The sequence below is a fragment of the Scardinius erythrophthalmus genome (assembly GCF_964197995.2).
Source record: "Scardinius erythrophthalmus genome assembly, chromosome: 15".
Lineage (NCBI taxonomy): Eukaryota > Metazoa > Chordata > Actinopteri > Cypriniformes > Leuciscidae > Scardinius > Scardinius erythrophthalmus.
This window is the reverse complement of record NC_138235.1, coordinates 32,035,665-32,056,393: the sequence shown is the minus strand read 5'-3', so window position 1 is coordinate 32,056,393 and position 20,729 is coordinate 32,035,665. Positions and strand designations below refer to the sequence as shown.

Genomic DNA, 20,729 nt, shown 5'->3' with positions numbered 1-20,729 from the left:
TGTTTTCAGGCCCCCAAAACACTGTTATCGTGTAAACTGCCAAAATGCATAAAAAGTTTTCCGTTTTCAGTTGAAAACTTAGTGTCGTGTAAACGGCCCCTTATACAGAATATCCTGTTTCGCGATATGGAAGTGTTGATTTTAAAACCAGAGCTTCTTTGACTTTTATTGAACTCTCTTTATCTTCGTTATATTGTCTTTTTGTTGTTTAAAGTGCTCGTTTTTATAGAAAAACTGAAAAGCGATACTATATTTGTTTAATCTCATATCACCTGGACACACACAGTCTGGTCTGCTATCATAGGAAGTGGGTGAAAGGCTGTACAGTAATCCTCTAAAGCAGATACAGAAACGCTCTTAGCTGCTTAACACACGTAGTAAACGAGAGGAAGTTCAGCAGGGGACCAGCCATGTGGTGATTTCAAGCAGCATTAGCGTTCAGAAAACAGCTTACATAACACGCGCTCTCGTCTTGTTTAGTGGCTGGCTTTTCTCCAGTGGTTCTTTGCAGCACCTTAGAACCCTTTTTCACTGAATACAAAATGTTTTTAAGTTGAATATTCATTTTCTTCAGGTCAGTTTATTGGTTCCAATCATCATCTGTTAACAGAAGAAGCCCATCTGGGTTCTTTGAAGCAGCAGTCCATAGATGTTTTGTAACCACTGAACTTCGTAATGTTCTCCTACAGCATCCAAAGATATTATTTTATGGCATCAGACTGCAAAACCTATGTGGAACCATTATTTTTAATAGCATATGTCCACTATGATGAGTCCAAAGCTGCCAGAGTTTACTGTACCTGAGTGGTTGCTTCAAAATTAGGTTATCAATAAATAAATAAATCAGCGGCATTTTTGATGGCCTGTACTCTTTCCAGGGACCGTGACAGTCTGTTACTCAGACTCGGAGTCGTATGTTAATATTAAAAACATGCTAAATTAATACAAGTGAGCAGTATTACCTGAGTTGTAGCATTTGTATTTATAGTATTTTCAAAACAACACTTATACCTTTACATTACACCGTTTCTCAGGCAATATGAGAAAACAAATCTACATCATGTCTTAGACTAGAGAATGCTACACCTCAGTATTTCTTCCAAAACTAGTTTTGACCAAAGTTTTGCTGACAAGTTCAAAAATATTTGGCAGTCATAAAGTCAATCGTGCAAACAGGTTGACTCTCTTCAGCTGACAGGTCTGTGTTTGCCCTCTGTCATTACTCAACCACCCACTGGCACCATAACTGTGCCCTCTTCACCACAGTACAAGTATGAAACTGCTCACTCCAGTGCTTGAAGACCTGTGAGTCTCGCTTGGCTTCTAGGACACCATCTAAAAACAAAACACGTTTACTGTCAGTAAGCACTGAAGAGGTGAGTTAGCTGAGACAGATTTGATCCCCTCTACTAAAAATACACTGTGTGACTTCATACAGCCACAAGTGGAAAACAACAACAACACCTCGTGTGTAAGCTGCGTCCAAGATGATCCTTAAAATCCTCATGAAGTCCATTTCAAACCGTGTTTTTCAGATGGTTTTAAAGGACAAGTTCGGTATTTTACACTTAAAGCCCTGTTTGCAGATCGTTTCTGATGAAATAGAACGGTTAAGATTAGAATTTGGACACATGCTGCTGTCCCGAGAATTTTAGGTTTATTTCGCTTTCCCCAAAACCTCTAGAATGGGTGTATAGGTGCACTGGAACAATCCTTCCTAAAATGCATTAAACTTTCGTTTACAAAGACGTGAAACTCACCGAGTGGTCAGGGGTGTTCACTGATGTGCTCACACAAAAATCGCTGCAAAAGATGCTTTCCAACAGGTTTTATCGTAGTTTTTGTCCAACTCCATTGACTTGTATTGAATGTGCTGTGTGAGGTACGGTATTACTCCGCCGCTTCTTCTTCTGCTTCTTCTGTGTATTCAATGAAATGCCAGGGGTTTGCTTGCAATTGGCAAAGGTGCATTATCGCCACCAACTGGGCTGGAGTGTCTATTATTCAAGCGCTCAACGGAAGAATCTACGGGTGTGAGACGTTTGGAAAAATAGATCCACAGTTTTACAACGAATGGTAAAACACCTGTTGGAAAGCATCTTTTGCAGCGATTTTTGTGTGAGCATATCAGTGAACACCCCTGACCACTCGGTGAGTTTCACGTCTTTGTAAACGAAAGTTTAATGCGTTTTATGAAGGATTGTTCCAGTGCACCTATACACCCATTCTAGAGGTTTTGGGGAAAGCGAAAGAAACCTAAAATTCTCGGGACAGCAGCATTTGTCCAAATTTTAATCTTAACCGTTCTATTTCATCAGAAACGATCTGTAAACAGGGCTTTAAGTGTAAAATACCGAACTTACCCTTTAAGGAGAAAATGCACAGCAAAAGTGCTGATTGATGAATTTGCACATGATTTGTTTTAAAGCATATTATAAAACGGTTAGTTCCAATCCTTGATTTTGATTGGTCAATAGATGTGTGTTATTCACGATAAAACACGGCTATGACCGCTTCACCCAACGGTTCTATGTATCACTACACAACACCCCTAGCAGGCACTCTTAGCAACGTAAACATGTTTGTTCTCATTGATATTGATCATTGAAGCTTATAGAGTATTGAGAGATCGAGTAAGCGAGAGTACTTGCATTTACAGTGTATATATAGCATTTTCCTTCATAAAATTTGTTTGAATGTCCGCTGCGATATCTTGTCCTTTTTACAGTCAAGGTTTTTTTCCCGTGACATGCTAACTAAGTCATTCGTCAGTTGCGTCTTCCTTTTCCCGGTTCACAATTTTGAGTCCTTTCAATATAAAAGTCTTCTCTACTGACTGACTCGCTCATCATCTAATGGCGTAACAATGTAACTTCTGTTGCTGTTTACGGCCAGGGACTACTTTTTCCAGCGGAAGGAATGCTTTTCTTCATGAAAGTTCATGAAAGTTGCATAGATAGATATTTTTCAGCTTTAATATTTGTATTGTGTGGCAGCCGTTTTATAAAAGCAATAAGGTACTCCAGGATAGTGCTGTATCGTGTATCTATCTTTCTGTCTGTCTTTGCTATAAATATGTAGTTATAGTTAATTTTTTATTAATTCTTGCACGCCACTTATATACTGCAATATATAAATGTCATTGTTTTCTATCTGTTACTTTAATGGCTAAATAAGGCTACCTTGTATTTCTAAGCAGGCATAACATCTTATCTAGCAACACTGTTTTGACCTATTTGACTGCCTATTATCAGTACTTATTGTACTGGTTGGAGTTGTTTTTTTTTTCTTCTTCTTTTTTCTCATGAGTTTTAGACACACCCTGAAAAAGTTGCAGAAAAAATGCTGGTTCAAAGTCTTTCTTCCCTCTCATACATTTAAGTTAGACTGGTTAAAAGTTAATCCAGGACACAGAAATATTTTCACAGGCTCATAGTTTATCTATCAATGAAAAAGCATGAATCGGGTAGTCATTGACAATTTTATCACATTCAAATGCTTGATATGCAATTTGTCTATATGAGGACAGCAGCACTTAAATCCCATATTAAATTGTCAGCAGCGGTAATCTCATCAGATTAATCTCACAACACTCATGCCATTTGAGATGAGTTTATTGTAGGCTATAATAGTGCTGTTATTAAAATGAAATAAAAAGCTCCCTTCATTAATGACAACGTTTGCACTTTGAACTCATCTTCGCCAGATCAGATGCACTGATATTACAGCACCCCTGCAAGAGTTAAAGCTCCTCCAGTCGGACAGTTGACAGAAGCAACCGTGTACCGTTCTGCTGTTCATTGACGACAAAAGGCAAGAGTCCAGCCTCCGTCGACAGCTCCACCAATCCCAGTGTGTGGAGCAGGCGAGCCTTCAGCAGCCTTCCCCAAATCTACTCTTAAAGCCCACAAGACAAGATCGTGTGACAGCAGCGTAATAGCTACTATAGAGAGCATGATCTGCCATGAGACCCTTCATGTCTCAAGGGCACATTTAACGGCTAATGAAGCATTCTTTAGCGAAGAGAAACGGATCGTACTAGAACTTTAAACGGCGAGGATTAATCCGAGTTTTTTTAGAGAGGTGAGTTTGATTGTTTTTATGCTTTCATTTGCGCCTCGAGTAGTCGCGTGGCATGCGCGGAAACTGCGTGCAACTATTTGCTGCGTCGAAACGTGAGGCAGATACTGCAGAATAATAATAATAATAAAGCAAAACAGCTAGAATTAACTGTATTTATTGAGTTAACTATATATATAAAGAGAGAGAAAACAACCGTTTTAAAGGGTAAATATATTATAGCCTATGTAGGACATTTAATAGTTTATTACACAAAACATGCACGTTGCATATTTCGAACTTTATTGTAGGCATACTGTTCACATTTTGCCCGTAATTAATATTTTAGTTATAAATGATTACAAATATTCGGCGGTTTGCATGTGTAGTCATAAAGTTCATTAATATTAATAAGTACACTTTTGTAACATGGATGTAACACTTGACACTTGAATGCTACAAAAATCTTCCTACTAAGATTTTTAAGTATAATTAAGTATAAAAAGTGACAAAGTTAAAACACGTTCATTGCATATTTCGAATTAGGCCTTCGAATTTCACTTTGAATTGTATTACTGAAGTAAATCGAGTTCTGAAAATTTAGATTTTGAAAACCTCATTACAAACGACTGACATGATTGTGGCAAGTTAAATAGATGGAAACACTGGCTATGTGATGTCGAACGCTAAGTAATTAACGAGAGATTTAAAGTGTCTAAGGGTATTTAAAAAAAACAATGTCTCCTCCAGAGTTTGCAGTGAACACATGTGGGTGTTGACACTGCCTGTATGTCAGGGTTATTCTCGGACATTCTGCAGCAGACAGGGGGCGCTAGAATCACCACTGCGTTTAATCGCCAATTAAAGTTTCCAGTACTGATTAATGTGCTACTTCAGCTTCCTGTGGCGATGCCTAATGACATATCTATAGACTTAGACCTTTAGTAGTGTATGTTTTAAGGATGAGTTAGACTTTAATGTTTGCTTATAGAAAGATTGGGCTAGTTGTCAATCATTACCATGAGTGCACAGTGCCATTTACATTTTCGTTGTTTCATGAGTTGTTTTAGATTTCATAACTGCTTTACATTTGGTAAATACTTATCATTACTTCTTATTATGACAGTTTCAGTAAAATCTCTGTTGGAGTGGTTATTGCATTTCTGTTGCTACAGATTTCTTTTCTTCATTTCAGTGCATGGGCCAAGGAATGCTATAATGTAATTACTAGCTTCAGTATTGAAGTTAGACTTTAGTGGTCAAATTCCCAGAAATGAACAATGTTGCTTTCTTGGATGACTTACATACAGCTGATATGCTGATAGCAGTGCTACAGTTGGTCTTTTATGCTAAAAAGAAAGCATAAAAGAGTGAAAACTAAGACAGTAAACTAAACAGAGTGAAAACTAGGCCTAAACATTTTTTTATATCAAATAGAACACAGACAAAAAAAGGGAGAAAACTCTAAGTTATTGAAGATAGCTTTTTGATTAAACGGTGAGTTGTCTCACACATAAAAGGATCACTTAATATGCTTGGTTTCTAATTAACTAACACTCTTTGTGTGCACACAATGCTATCTTGTCTTAATGTGGTTAGCTTAAAGCAAGAATTGTAGTGAGGGAGTAACATGTTCACATCCTTGTTTTAACGTTGACTTATACAGCTATTACAGTAAATTGTTTCCAGTGTCTCACACATCCACAAGGTAGGAGGTAATGGTAGCCATTAGCCATTAGTCGCTGCTTTGCTATTTTCTAAAATATTCTTTTGGAGTGAAACTCTTGTGAAACTCTTGTGGAGTGAAACTCTGTGATTGCACCGAGTATGTTAACATGCACTTTTAGAATCTGACTTCAGCTGGTATTTGCTAAGTCATTGAATATTTGAAGGATTAAATTCACTTTGCACATCACAGAAAAATGCCAAGGCTAATTGTAATCTGATTAACGTGTGTATACAGTACACAATGAACAGCGTCTAGCTATCTAGGTCTGTTAACGCAGACTTTGCAAAAACGGGACTTGTATGAATTCAGTCGGATTAAATTATTACAAAATATTGTTTTAGTGTGACTGAAATCTAACTTGAAAAGTGCATGTATACATATTGACTGAGATCAAAACATCTTGTCTCAAAGTCACTTCAGTTGGACAGCCATGAAAACTGTTGTACAGTAAATCGCTTTAAATGTTATACAAAATGTCAAATTATTGCTAATCCCAAATTTGTTTCTTGTTTTTTTATAGACAGAGAAAGACCCGCATCATTCATAACAGGGAACTGTACAAGTGGCCGCCGTGCTAGGGACAGGCAGTAGCCAGGAATGGTGGATCACTTGCTGCTTGATGCAGAGACTTTCTTTCCTTACACTTGTTTGCTGCCAGCCCACAACCCATCGGATATGGTGACAGACGGGGGGGTGTACCATATGCTTCCATCTCCATTCTCAGAGGATAACCTGAGTGACTCATCTAGTCCACGTTCCTGTTCCAGCCCTGAGTCTCAGGTGTTGGGCTCTAGTTGTGGGAGTAACTCAAGTGGAGAAAGCCAAGATGGCCTTCTTGACTTCCTTCACTCTCAGTCCCTAACTTTGAGCCAAAACTTGTCCTCTTCTACCATTTTATCTCCCATGGTCCCTCCTGTCCTTCCCATGGGTCTGGCTTGGGAGTCACGACGGGACCGCACCACCAAAGAGGAGTGCTTCGAGTTCCCTGTTTTCCCTGGAGATTTGGAGGACCATGCTGGGCTACTGTTTCAGCCCACTCTGGAGGAGATCGAAGAGTTCCTAGAGGAGAACATGGAAGTGGTGGCCTTGAAGGAGGAAGCCGGTGAGGGTCTAGTGACCTGTACAAGCATCCAAGGAGCTATATCAGAACCTTGGGCCCAAAGCTTAGACCAAACAGTGCCTGTTTCAAGTGACATAGTCAACGCCATTTCTGATCCAAAAAGTGTGCAATCCACAGTAGGGGCCTCCACAAATCCTCAAAGCTCACTGAAAAAGGAGGACTCTTCAGGAAAGGTTGTGGTGGTTGAGAATCCTAGCATGCCTGTGATCCTACAGCTTCAGCCCATTCAAGTGAAACAGGAATTGAGCCCTAAAACAGCCCCCTCGCCACCAACGCCACCAACACCACCAACACCACAACCTGCCTCGGACATCAAAATAACCCAGCTCCTTGTAAACATCCAGGGTCAAACCTTCGCCCTGGTACCTCAGGTGATCCCTCAAGCCAGCCTTAACAGCTCTTCCTCCAAGTTTGTCCGTATTGCCCCGGTTCCCATTGCCGCTAAGCCCTTAGGTCTCGGGGAGAACGGAACAGGTGACGGCCAGGAAGCAGGGCTTGTAGTTGGGGGTCACAAATTCCAAAAGAGCTCAGTAGCTGATCTTATTAAAATGCACAAGTGTACTTTCCCTGGCTGTGCCAAGATGTACACCAAGAGCAGCCACCTGAAGGCCCACTTGAGGAGACACACAGGCGAGAAACCTTTTGCCTGCACTTGGCCTGGCTGTGGCTGGAGGTGAGTGTACAAGGACAGGTATCCACAACTTATACATTGTCTTTGAAAATGTTGTTTGGACAGATAAGGCAACAGATTTTTGTTCTGTACAGTTACAAATGTGATTGCTGTACACATGTTTTTTTTCCACTCAAACACTGAGGTTAGCTGTCAAGGTCTGTATGTGTACAAAGGGCTTTCACTCCAATAAGTTGTAGTTATTGCGAAAGCAGTGTGGTACATCATTATCTTTGTTGTCCATGAATGAACTTCAAACAGAGGCTACTTAGGACTCTATGTGGACTTGCCAAATCTAAAGATATGCTAGCTTATTATTCATATTCCTGGCTTTTAAGGCATTTTGTACATTTTAAATGTAAGTGCACATTTAAAATGAGAAGTGTCCTTCTCTTGGGTGAAAGTGTTCTTCCCACTTACATTAGAAGTGTCCAACCCCGCTCTTGGAGGGCCAATGTTCTGCAGAGTTTAGCTCCAACCTACCCCAACACACTTGCTTGGAAGTTTCTAGTAATCCTGAGGACCTTGATTAGCTGGTTCAGGTGTGGTTGATTGTGATTTGAGCTAAACTCTGCAGGAATAGTGTCCCTCCAGGAGCAGGATTGGACACCCCTGAATTGCGTGAGCCGATTCACAAGAATGCATCAGACTTTTCAATGTAACATAAAGGATAGCTTGTACAGTTTAGTAGAGCAAGTTTGGTTACTACCTTTACTTGAAAGACTGTAATGTTGCATTTAAAATACAATGCGATTGAACATGCAGTTGGGGCATGCTACACCACTACTTGTTGAACATTTTAGCATGTTACTGCAAAAAACGATACTATTTTGAAAACAGCTGAACTAAGTTTAGTTAGTAGCGTTGCTACTTTACTCCCCCAACATTGCTTGATAATCACTTTGTATTGTAGCTGTAAATTTCATTCACAATTTGTCCTTAGATTTTGGGTCTTGTTTTGTGTTATCTCTGCTGTTTGCAGATTAGATAAAGTCTTTGAAGAGGCAGACTTTGCCCTATTCACTGCTTCATTTGTTTACTCTTAGTCTATGTCAAACTCCAATCTTTCTGAACAGGCCTGGATACTGTGTAAAGTGCACCAGCAGTTGTAGTGAGGTCAGGATTGACAGGATAGATAAAGTTTCAAGTGCCGGTCTTTGACAGAGACGAGTTTGGTTCTTATATTTATGTATGCTTGTGGGTGATGTTTACTCTGAAGTGTAATCTTCAATTGATTGCATTAGTTATCAAGTTTGAGTAACTACATTCTTCAAGCACTTGGTCGTAGTAGTATCCTTGATTTAGCTATTACCAGGTTCCAAGTCCCTCTTTCAGATGTCAGTTTTTGTAAACGATCCACTGGTTTGTCTAGTATGTCCGACTCTGTAAGATTACCTAATTATTGTAAAAAATTATTTTAACCCCCCCCCCCCCCGAAAGACAGGTTAATGCTGGGAGAGAGGGCCCTAATCAAGTATGAAAACACTTTCTGCTCGAGAGGTCTGTTGTTATCAGTGACCTTGGTTAGCCTTGCTTCTGGATAGCAGTTGGTAGTGACTGTCCTTCAGCAGTCTGAGAGTCTGATTGAGGTCTCCGGGATACTGTCAGGAAATGGATGTAGGGAAGAAAGCAACAGAATAATGCCCCATTGGCTGCCTCAAGCCTGGCTTCAGCAATGCTTTGCCAGCATTTTTAGCATTCCTTTGGTACTCCGCAAATAAAAGTGTCCAAGTGACACAAACACACAAAACCCTGCTCACACTTAGATTGGAAATTTCTTAGACCCAAAAGCACTCACAATAGCTTTAAACATGGTACTTGACTGGAAAACACACCAGTTGGCTTAGCTGCAGCATGCTAACGTCTTTGCACAGACGTCCTGTGCTTTGCTATTTCTCTTAGAGGGCCATACACCTGGAAACAAACCAGGAAGTACATACTTTATTTTATACTACTTGCAGACAAAGGTTAATAGAGGACAAAACCTGCATGAAAAGCTGCAATGGAACTGATATAGTTTGCAGTATCAACATATGCGTGTAAGAGAGCAAACCAAAGTGCTCATCTGGTTTTGCAATGGAAAATGCAGGTGTGGAATAAAGTGGAATAACTGAGATGTGGAATAACTCAGTCCACAATGCAAAAATGTGTGCATTTGAATGGAAGTTAGTTAATAGTATATGCTGTACAGCATGCTGGAACAGCTCTGTTTGTGAGCTCCAACAAGGAGGGGCACCTCATCCCATCCTATCCCACAGGGCAACAATTAGTCCACCACCATCCCATCCCAACATGCTTCAAAGACTTACTCGCATACCATGCATGCGATATTACAGAATGAGAGATACTTTGTCAGTCAAAAAAACATCACAGTTTGCTTGGCATCATGCAGTAGTTAACCTATGCTATGTGAGTAAGATGCTGATATCGTCTCTTTTGAGTATGAAATGAGAATCATCTTGTTAGTTTTGTTAGTCATGTTGTCGCTGCAGGGGTTTTATTTTTGGATTGAGCACAAAGCTAGTGCATTACTGTTAGCATAGCTGCAACTGTACTTTTCCTGTCTAAGCTTGTTGTAAAACTGGAAGAAAAGCCTAGCTGGAGAGAGAGAGAGAGAGAGAGAGAGAGAGAGAGAGACTGTTTTTTATAGCCTTGCAAATACTCTACACATGTTCCCGGTACATTAGAAACAGATACTACCTCGCCTATGGCTTCATGTGAAACCGTGGCATGGGGTTGAGCAAGAGTTTGTTCTCCTGGTTTTCTCATTTCAGAAAGAAGTACACACTATCTTCAGATGCTTTTTATTGAGTAAGATATATATTGGTAGTATAAAGGTAGTGTAAAGTTGACAGTTATTTGTATACCAGGGATGTAATATAACTAATTTCCCAGGGGTCTCTATTACTTTGGTCTGTGCAGGGTATATGGTATAACTTGAGAAAGAGAGAACTGCAAATTGAGTTAAAGAAAATGCTTCCATATTTTCTAAAATAGAAGAAGAAAAAAAGCTGTGTGTTTTCCTCCTCCTGGGTCTTGGTTCTTATAGTTGCTTTCAGAAAACATTAACAGTCGTGAATGTGGTGCAAATCTACTTTTGGAACTTGAGCGCTGGGTTAAGCGCCAAGTTAAATATAGTTGCTCATTAGATCTGCTCCGAGCTCAAACCATTTGCTGCTCAGTTGAGAAGACACTGAGCAATTTTTTGACAGTTTTAATGGACATTGCATGCAGTCCCGATCAAACTATTCAACTCGAAGCCTGTGAAAAGGATTTCACTCTCACTGATTCAGTGCTTTTCTTTTTGTTACTCAGTAACTCCATCACTATTTTTTACCTTTTGTCTGATTTCACAGCAACGATTGCTCTTACAAAATCACAAATTTAAGGGAAGACACTGAGACAGGAACCAAAAGATGTGCAGTAGGGTTTATTAATGTGAATAATGAGCTCTCTTGTCCAAGTAGGCTTTGATTTATGATCTGTTCTGCTCATTGTTTTGTATTTCCAAAATGCATGACTTCTTTTCACAAACTTTTATTCCATAATCTGATGCATTTCTTCAAAAAAAAAAAAAGATAATCAATTAGAAAAAAACTAAATCCTGAAACTGTGGCGTAACATAGGATAATGGTTTTGAAAAGAAAGAGGATAGTTGTTTCAGAAGTGGAAGAAGTTGGCATACTTGAATGATTACGAAGATTACCTTGATAACAAAGACGTAAATAAGGACCATGTTGTCTTCAAAACAACTGTCACTGAAGCAGCATTTAGGCCCTCTGCCTTTTTTAGACACGGTCATAAATCAAAATACAAACGAAAGCAAAAAGCCAAGTAGTACAGTGCTTTTCACAATGCATGAGCTTCACAGAGAAGAAAAAAAATGCAAAAAATGCAAAACATGAATCGGATCAGTGCACAACCATTGATATTTGGCTTTATCTCTGGATTCTTCTTGCAGATTCTCCCGGTCGGACGAGCTGTCACGGCATCGTCGGTCTCACTCTGGAGTTAAGCCCTACCAGTGCCCTGTCTGCGAGAAGAAATTTGCCCGCAGCGATCACCTGTCCAAACATATCAAAGTCCATCGCTTTCCACGAAGCAGCAGGACAGCGCGCACTGCACACTGACCCCACACAGCCCTCCCGCCATGGAGAGTGATAGAGATAGAAAGAACGGACGGACAAAACAAAGAAAGAGAGAAGGACAGAATAATTTGTGGTACTGTGATAATTTATTACGCGAGGCTTGGATGAACTGAAGAAGAGTTTGTTCTGAAACTGTTACTTGACTTGTCGGCCTCACAGATGTTGTAAGCTTCGTAGATTGTATTTTTGTAGTGTTCATGATTGTTTTCTATGTTCCGAGAACAATTTTTTTTTGCAACATGTAACATTCAAAGTATTTTTTTGTTGTACTTTGAGGTATGAATTGTTGATGTATCTGCCAGTCATCAACATTCCTTGCTCAATATCACGATAATAAAAATCGCTTCTTTTTGCCAACGTAACGCGTTTAGCTCCTCTAAACCAAAAAAAAACTCGGGTTCATTTGAACTACTGATCATTGGTAGGACTGTGCCATTATAAGCTATTGGCAATCATGGAGGCTTTTCCTCTTGACTTTCAGTTGTATGCTAGTAAACTGTGAAACGCCTCTTGGACAGACCATAGAGCGAATCAACGGAAGTCAAAACACGCACATTTGTCATATGTGAATTGGCCTCATGATCAGTATTGAATTTTTCCCCCTTTTGTTGTCAATACAAAACCTTTCTTCTTTTCATTTTTGTCATTTTATTGGTTGCTTTCATCATAAAAAAATACAAAACCTTCCATGCCTTTCTCTAATCTAAATGTTTGCAGCTGGGGCCAAGGCATTTGTGGTGAAGTGTTTGTGGATGGAAAATATTTTTGACAGCAATGCAACACATTTTACATCAGAGAAAACCCATGATCCATGTCAGTCAGTTGATGGCTAAGCTAGGTCAAAACACACGTATCAACCATTTCTAACCTGCCTCAAACAGTCCTTTTGACCTGGGACTACTTCACGATCTGCCAAACTGTCTCCGCGAGACAAGGTTGAATGACATAAACTGGAATTGCAAGGTGCTAACCGGCCTCAACCGCGAGCTCCCGCACAGGGGACTCTTGCAGCTCAAATCCTCATGCTTGGGAAATGTAGTCTGGAACTCATCTGGAGTTCAGAGAGGACATTCTTCATGGGAACTGTAGTCATGGACACAGCTTGACTACTGATAGGGCATGCTGACCATGTGTTCGCTAAAGAATGCGTGTGGGGTGCTGATAGTTAATGCTAATATTTAACTAAATTATACCGTGTTGTATAATTGGATTTTTAGGAGAGCTTCGGATCAACCTTGGCAATGAAATCTGTTTTTGCCAAAACAATAGCCTGAATGGAAACAAGTACAAAGTTACTCAGAGTGCCTCAGGTTATGAATCAACTTGTTGCACTTTGTACTGCGCCAACAGGCACAACAGCCAGCGGTACTTAAGAGATGCATCCACGTATATATATATATACAGTACGTATAGTGTGATGACAGGAACTCTAGAGTTCAAAGAACCAATCATCTTTCCTGGTTCTCTACTTGTGCTCGGATTTGACTGTGGTTTAGAGGAACGCATAGAAACGATTATGGTGTCGTTTTGCTGCTCTGCTTATAATATTTAGCAACTGTTGTGGTCAGGAAATCTGATCTCAGATCCGACATCGCAGAGTGGGAAGAAACTAGAACCACTCAGACCTCTCGCAGACCAGAAGATTCCTCTAGGAATGAAGGAAACACATTTGTCTACATACAGTATATGAATGTTTTGCTGCTGTTGGTGCCTGTTTAACATACAGACCAGTGCCAAACATGTTTTTGTTGCTCTCGGAAAGAGAAAAGCGCGCAAAGAGTCCATGATTGGTCCCGTTGTTCAAAACCCCACTTAAAACACAGAAAAATTACGTCACGAGTAACACAGACACCCAGGCGGAGGCTGCGTACTGTTAGTGATGCATTCCTTGCCGTCTACATGAAAGTCTAGGTGAAATCGGTGCTTATGGCCAACATTGAATGTATGTATACTGTATGTACAGACTTTGTACAAAATGTTGTTGGATCAGAGAGTACCGGATATTCTTTTACTGACGTATCTCATACCTTTGATTGTATAAATGTCCCCTGTAAAATGTAAACCAATGTACATAATAACAATTCAATATATATATATAAATATTATATATTTTTCTTGATATACATCAGATGCATTTACAAATAAATTGAAAATAAGAACTTTTTGTTTTCGAGTTACTCTGTTTTCTTATAGCTTAGGCTCCAAACATACTGAAGTATGTGAATGCAAATGCAAAAAGCTACATGATCGATTTGATGGGAATGGAAACACAGCTGTGCACTGCATTGTCTGTTAGCGCAAACTTATTTCCAGTTTGAAGAACTCAACGTCAACAGTTGTAAGTGCATTTTGCAGAGTAATTGAATTAAGATAGATGCGATTTCTTTGTGCACTTGTGTAGAGTATATTTCTGGCTTCTGATATACAATGTTGCCTTAGAATGACTCATGGCCTCATACCAGTGATGTCTAATTATAGTTGTACCAATTCAAAATACGATGTAAGGGGTCGAGAGAGAAATCGTGCCTTATAATTCCAACTCCTACATTGAAACCACTCACTTCCTAAAGAAAGAAAGCATTTAAGCAGCCATGTGCTTTTCTTTTTAACAACAGAGTATAAGTGAGCCAAACAGTAAAGGTTAATATGTCATAAGAGATCTTTAGTAGATCTGTTAAATCGTTTACAGATGAACCTTGTTTGATACTCATAATCTGATGCTGATGAAAGATTTATTTTAGGACAACAGCGTTTTAATTTACATATTTTACATATGGAAGCTTGATTCCGCCACAGAAAAAAAAAAAAAAAAATGTAATTGTGACTTTTTAATCAAACAAATCAGACTTTTTTTTCTCCGAATTGCACGATATAAACTCTCAATTGCGAGATATTAACTTGCAAAAAAAAATCGGTATTTTTTTCCTCAGAGTCAGACTTTATAATTTGCAATTGCGAGTTTATATCTCACAATTCTGACTTTATCAGAATTTCGTGATATAAACTCGCAATAGCAAGAAAAAAATCTGAATTGTGAGTTTATATCTCGCAATTTTGACTTCATTCCTCGCAGATGCGGGTTTATATCCCGCAATTCTGACTTTATAACTCGCAATTGCAAGTTTATATCTCGAAATTCTGAGAAGATATAAGATACATATTCAGAATTGTGAGATGAAAAGTCGCAATTATCTTTTAAATTGTTTTATTGCATGGTGGAAAAAAGCTTCCATAGTATTTACTTTTTAAAATATATAATAATAATAATATATCAACAACAACAACAAAAATCTCTAAATATATGTAAGGTTTCAAAAAGCTTAATACCTGATTTTTTGTGTTTATTTAGTTTTTATTGGATTTTTGTTTTTATTCTCTTGTAGGGAACAACTTCTTGCACTGTAGTCCGCAACATAATCAGATTCACTAACATCTAAACAACATCTCCAACAAGAACAACAACCAATAGTACAGGAGTCCAGCGCATGTTGTTTAAGCTGAGTCACCCAGGATAAGGACATATTGAGTATGATGCTCGTGAAGGGCCCTGATGTTTATGGCTGACAACTCCAATTTATGTTGCTCCCTTCACAAGCCCCCAACCACATGTGGCACTCCTAAAGATGAGAGGGAGGGAGTCAGGAAGAGAAGAATGCAGTGAAGTGATTCTCTTTTTATGGCCATCTGTTGGACATGCTCACTGCGATCCTCAGTAGATTGCCAATATCTCCAGACGTTAGCTAATATGACTGATCTTGGACCTGTTTGACCATAAACGGCAGTCCTGTCAGGATGACTCCAGATTTGGTTCTCGGAAATGTTTTTTTTTTTTTTTTTCTTGTTTTCTTGTTGCGTATCATACAGATCAACTATCATGAGGTCTTGGAGGAGAGTCAGCTGTTTACAGAGTGCTGGCAAATTTAGGTTCATAGTAAGAAAGTAACTTTCAGTGGATCGTTTACACTAATAAGTAATGCACTTATTGCATATAATGCTCCTATTCTATTCTATGTCAGCAAGTACTTTGAGCTTCTTGATTTATTACAGTATACTATCCAGGCAACTTATTAAATGAACGTGTTTTATGATTTTATTTCGGTTTAAAGCTATTAATCAGTCTTCCCGTGGTGGCTTCAACACTCACAGTTGTTTGGGAAACTCAGCTCTCCGGGTCTTGCTGTGCTTGGGGAAACGCAATGGTCTTCCAGCCATTTGACAGATTTATTTTTGGAGCATTTGCCGTTGTTGGAAAGAGTAGATCCATCTGTCATGACACCAAGGTAACTTTGGGTCAAGCGCATGACAGGTCACAGGAAATGATGTAGTGACTTATTTTATTAACGGTTAAATGGAGTTGCTTACAAATGAGGCATTCATTGAAACCTGAATAAGGACGCATTTTCCATTTGGTCAATTTCTGTACGATTTTAAACGTTGAGCAATGTTGCAGTCAATGGGCAACCAGGTGAGATCTAAAGTATCCAGATATAAATTTGTTGCCCATTCTCAATGGGAAAGTGCCCAAGCAACATTGCTCAAAGAAGTTGCCCCATGTATCATCACCTTTAGGCAATGAATGTCTTGAAGTGTTAATCAATTGCATTGTGCAATTTACAATAAAATACTAATAAAAAATTGATATGCTGTGAAAAGGTGGAACATATCAAATTGCTGCTCTTCCTGTTATTAATGTTAGGGTCTTCTATAATTGACAACAATATGCCATTTCTATAAATAGTGGAAGAAATTAAGTGTTAAAAATATTAAATATTTACTAAAATAATAGAAATAAATAATTGATGTTTTTATTTATGAATATATATATATTTTATAAAAAAGATTAACATATTTTTTATATGAAAACTCAATATAAACTTTTGAACTGACAGCTCAATGTCATTTCCTTCTTTATTATAAAAGTAGTAATAGAGAAACCAATTTTTATATTAAACTGATTGATAGTGTTTGTTTTAAATTCATTTTAATTTCATGTAATTTTTAAAAGCATTTTATAATAAAATAATATTAAAATCTTATTAATACACTAAATAATATTTCTATAATATATACAATTTCGGAATATATTAATACAATACAATACAACACAATACATTATAATATATGAATGGCTATACATGTAAAAATAAAAAGTATCTACTCCTTTAAAATATTTCTTAAAAGTATTCCATCACATGAACTAATATTTTTATAGTAAAACAAGTTTATAATACATGTTCATTCAATTATTATAAATGAACATTCTCCTCCTAAAAAAGCAGAGCATTTTAATTCTCAGTGGAATCTGACAGTTTTAGTTTGAAAAACGACTTACTGGTGTACATGTGTGAGATGATTTATGAATATTCCTGCACATATTGCTTTGCTTTTGTTCCCTCTGCACAGGATTTCATTATAACTCACAGCTTTGCGGTCAACATTTGTAGGATTCTCAATCGAACCTCTGACCGCAACATTACCATCAGATTCATCCCAGATAATAAAACACAGATTTGAACATTGTTGCTGTGGTCAGTATTCTGAAGGCTCTCTCTCTCTCTCTCTGCTATTCAGTTTTCATGTTGTCATATCCAAACTTCATGCGGGCGGGATTCTTTTTGTCTTGCAGGAGGGATCAGAATTTTAGATCCAAGTCCAAAGGATATAAATGTGTATAAACTTGATCTCTTCATCAAGATCTCAGTCTAGAAACATCTTGAAGGAACGGAGAAGATGTTGGCAGCTCCTCTCACCTCTGTTTCCAGCCTGAGACGCATTCTTTTCTTCCGGTAATAAAACTGTCAATCCCTTTAATTTACTGTGAGTCTGGGCAAAGCCTGGTTTGGTGCTGCAGTCACTTTGTGCACAAAATGTTTTCTGTGTTCACGTACAAGAAACGAACTTGAATACATCGGTGCACATCTAGCTGCATACCCAGTTAACAGGGAGCATTCTCACAACTTTGGCTAACGTTCTGTCAAGGTTCTCTCAAAGTTCTGAACAAATCGAACGTTCATTCAAAGTTATCTGGTCTTTAATAATGTTCTCAAAACATTAACATTATACATTGTTCATGAAGCACTTTTTTCTGAAACGTTTTAGTTGGACGTTCATCTAATGTTATTTAAAGGTTACTAAAAAAATTAAGTAACCTGGTTGCCTTAAAATTGAGTTTGTTGAACTTAAAATTTTGAATTAAAGGGATAGTTCACTTTGAAATTAAATTTTGGTATGTTTTAGCTTACCTCAAGGGCATCCAAGATGTAGGTGTCTTTTTTTCCGCAGTAGTTTCAATTTTGATATTTTTAGGTCAAACCGTTCTTGTCTGTCAGTCATATAATGCAGGTCTACGGTCACTGTCTCAAAGAGCGTGCACACAGTCCAAATTAAACAATTCCCCATCATAAGTACACATTGATGGCCTAAGACACGAAACGAGCGGTTTGTGTGAGAAAACGAACAGTATTTATATCGTTTTTACCTCTTATAACACAGCCACGTCCAAGTGATCTGATGGCGTGAGCGCATCCTGGTGTGTGACGTGTGCGCAGACAGGTGCATAGATATATATACACTAGATGTCGCCTTGTCTATGGCAGTTCATTGGAACTAATGTCTTCAATGCGACATCTAGTGTATATATATCTATGCACCAGTCTGCATACATGTCACACACCAGGATGCGCGCGCGCCCTCAGATCACTTGGACGTGGCTGTGTTATAAGAGGTAAAAACGATATAAATACTGTTCGTTTTCTCACACAAACCGCTCGTTTCTTGTCTTAGGCCATCAATGTGTACTTACGATGGGGAATTGTTTAATTTGGACGATGGGGAATTGTTTAATTTGGACTGTGTGCACGCTCTTTGAGGGGGTGACCATAGACCTGCATTATACGACTGACAGACAAGAACGGTTTGACCTAAAAATATCAAAATTGAAACTACTGCGGAAAAAAAGACACCTACATCTTGGATGCCCTTGAGGTAAGCTAAAACATACCAAAATTTAATTTCAAAGTGAACTATCCCTTTAACCCTTAATCGCTGTTAAAAAAGGACAACATTTAAGCTGTTTGGGGTCATTTTGACCCCAAACTTTTAAAGAGCAATTGCATAAGGAAATATACATTTTTTATATGGAAAACTATATATCATTTTTTTTATTTACTTCTCAACTATACATTTATGCTGTGTTTTTGTGGAAATTTTGAAGTTTTTTTACCTATTTACTGCACAATTACATAACTAGGCCATAAATTGGCTCATGAAAAATGATTTTTTAAAGAAAAAATCACTTAAATGATGATCTTAATTAAATCTAAATAGTTTTTGGACATTGCTCTATGTGTTAGAGATAGAATACTGACATCTGCTAGTTTGTGGAAAAACTTTAGAAATTATAATTAAAGAAAGAAAGTGCAATGACCACATATATCCAATAGAGGGCCATAGAGACTCATTCATTTTCACTTTATTGTTTGTGATGCTTCAACTTCTCCTCACAACTTTGATATATATATTTTGTGAATATTTATTTAAACATTTTGAAATACATAAAAAAATCTGTATTTTTGTCAGAGTTAGAATTTGTTGTTGTTTTCTGATATATTTTGAATTATCTGCTTTTGCAAATTATTATACATACATTTGCAGAACCATTACAAGTCACCACTATGACATGACTGTGGTGTGTGTGTGTGTGTGTGTGTGTGTGTGTGTGTGTGTGTGTGTGTGTGTGTGTGTGAACAAGCTTGTTCCATGTTGCATATGTGACATTTTTCAGATTTATGCCAGTTTAGTTGATTTTATTTGCCAATTTCTATAAAAATGCTCTCTGTTGCAGTGACATAGATGTGTGTGTTTGTGTGTGTGTGTGTGTGTATGAGATAGAAAGTTCGTTCCACTTTGGGTTTATGCTCTAGGACCAGACCTTGATTTAAATGTAATTTTTTTTTAGATTTATGCCAGTTTTGTTTATTTTATTTGCCAATTTCTATAAAAATGCACTCTGTTGCAGGGACATACACGTGTGTGTTTGTGTGTGTGTTTGTGTGTGTGTATGAGATAGAAAGTTTGTTCCACTTTGGGTTTATGCTCTAGGACCAGACCTTGATTTAAATGTAATTTTTTTTTTAGATTTATGCCAGTTTTATTTATTTTATTTGCCAATTTCTATAAAAATGCTCTCTGTTGCAGTGACATACATGTGTGTTTGTGTGTGTTTGTGTGTGTTTGTGTGTGTGTGTGTATGAGATAGAAAGTTCGTTCCACTTTGGGTTTATGCGCTAGGACCAGACCTTGATTTAAATGTAAATTTTTTTAGATTTATGCCAGTTTTGTTTATTTTATTTACCAATTTCTGTAAAAATGCTCTCTGTTGCAAACACATACATTTGTGTGTTTGTTTATGTGTTTGTGTGTGTCTGTGTGTGTGTGTGTATGAGATAGAAAGTTCGTTCTACTTTTTATTTATGCTCTAGGACCAGACCTTGGTTTATATGTATAAATTTTCAGATTTATAATGGATTTAATTTTATTTTTTTGACAAACAAAATAAAAAAAAGTCATTTTTTTCATTTTCCCATTCATTTTCAATGTGGGGTCATTTTGACCCCAAACAGCTTAAACGGTAAATTTTTTTTTACACACCTTTAGAACAACCAAATCAAGCCCAGTTTTTTTGTGCATGTTTAGATAGGTTATTTAGGAAAAGTCCCAGAGTTTCATGCCTCTGATATGAAGGTAACATTTTTAAAAAATGAAAGAAAAGTCCAGTGGGGTCATAATGACCCCAAACAGCGATTAAGGGTTAAAGGGATATTTCACCCAAAATCAAAATGTTGTCATCATTTACTCACCCTCAAGTTGTTTCAAACCTGTATGAGTTTCTTTCTTCAGATGAACACAATAGAAGATATTTTAAAGAATGTTGGTAACCTAACAGTTGACGGAACTCATTGACTTCCATGGTATGTTTTTTACTACGATTGAAGTCAATGGCTC

General features: G+C 37.9%; 1 protein-coding gene across 2 annotated transcripts; it reads left to right on the top strand.

The window, feature by feature from the left end:
• The first annotated feature begins 3,909 nt into the window (after positions 1–3,909).
• On the top strand, positions 3,910–17,255 carry klf15 (Kruppel like factor 15). Of its 2 annotated transcripts, XR_014031639.1 has the most exons (4): positions 3,920–4,083; positions 6,309–7,581; positions 11,540–11,799; positions 17,130–17,255. XR_014031639.1 is itself a non-coding variant. In XM_081385766.1 (3 exons), the coding sequence occupies exons 2-3, from the start codon at positions 6,386–6,388 to the stop codon at positions 11,706–11,708; spliced, it is 1,365 nt and encodes a 454-aa protein (XP_081241892.1). In that variant the 5' UTR covers positions 3,910–4,083; positions 6,309–6,385; the 3' UTR covers positions 11,709–13,875. The 2 variants fall into 2 exon arrangements, 1 of the variants encoding a protein (XP_081241892.1); XM_081385766.1 differs by lacking the exon at positions 17,130–17,255 and having other exon boundaries at positions 3,910–4,083; positions 11,540–13,875.
• Positions 17,256–20,729: the final 3,474 nt, after the last annotated feature.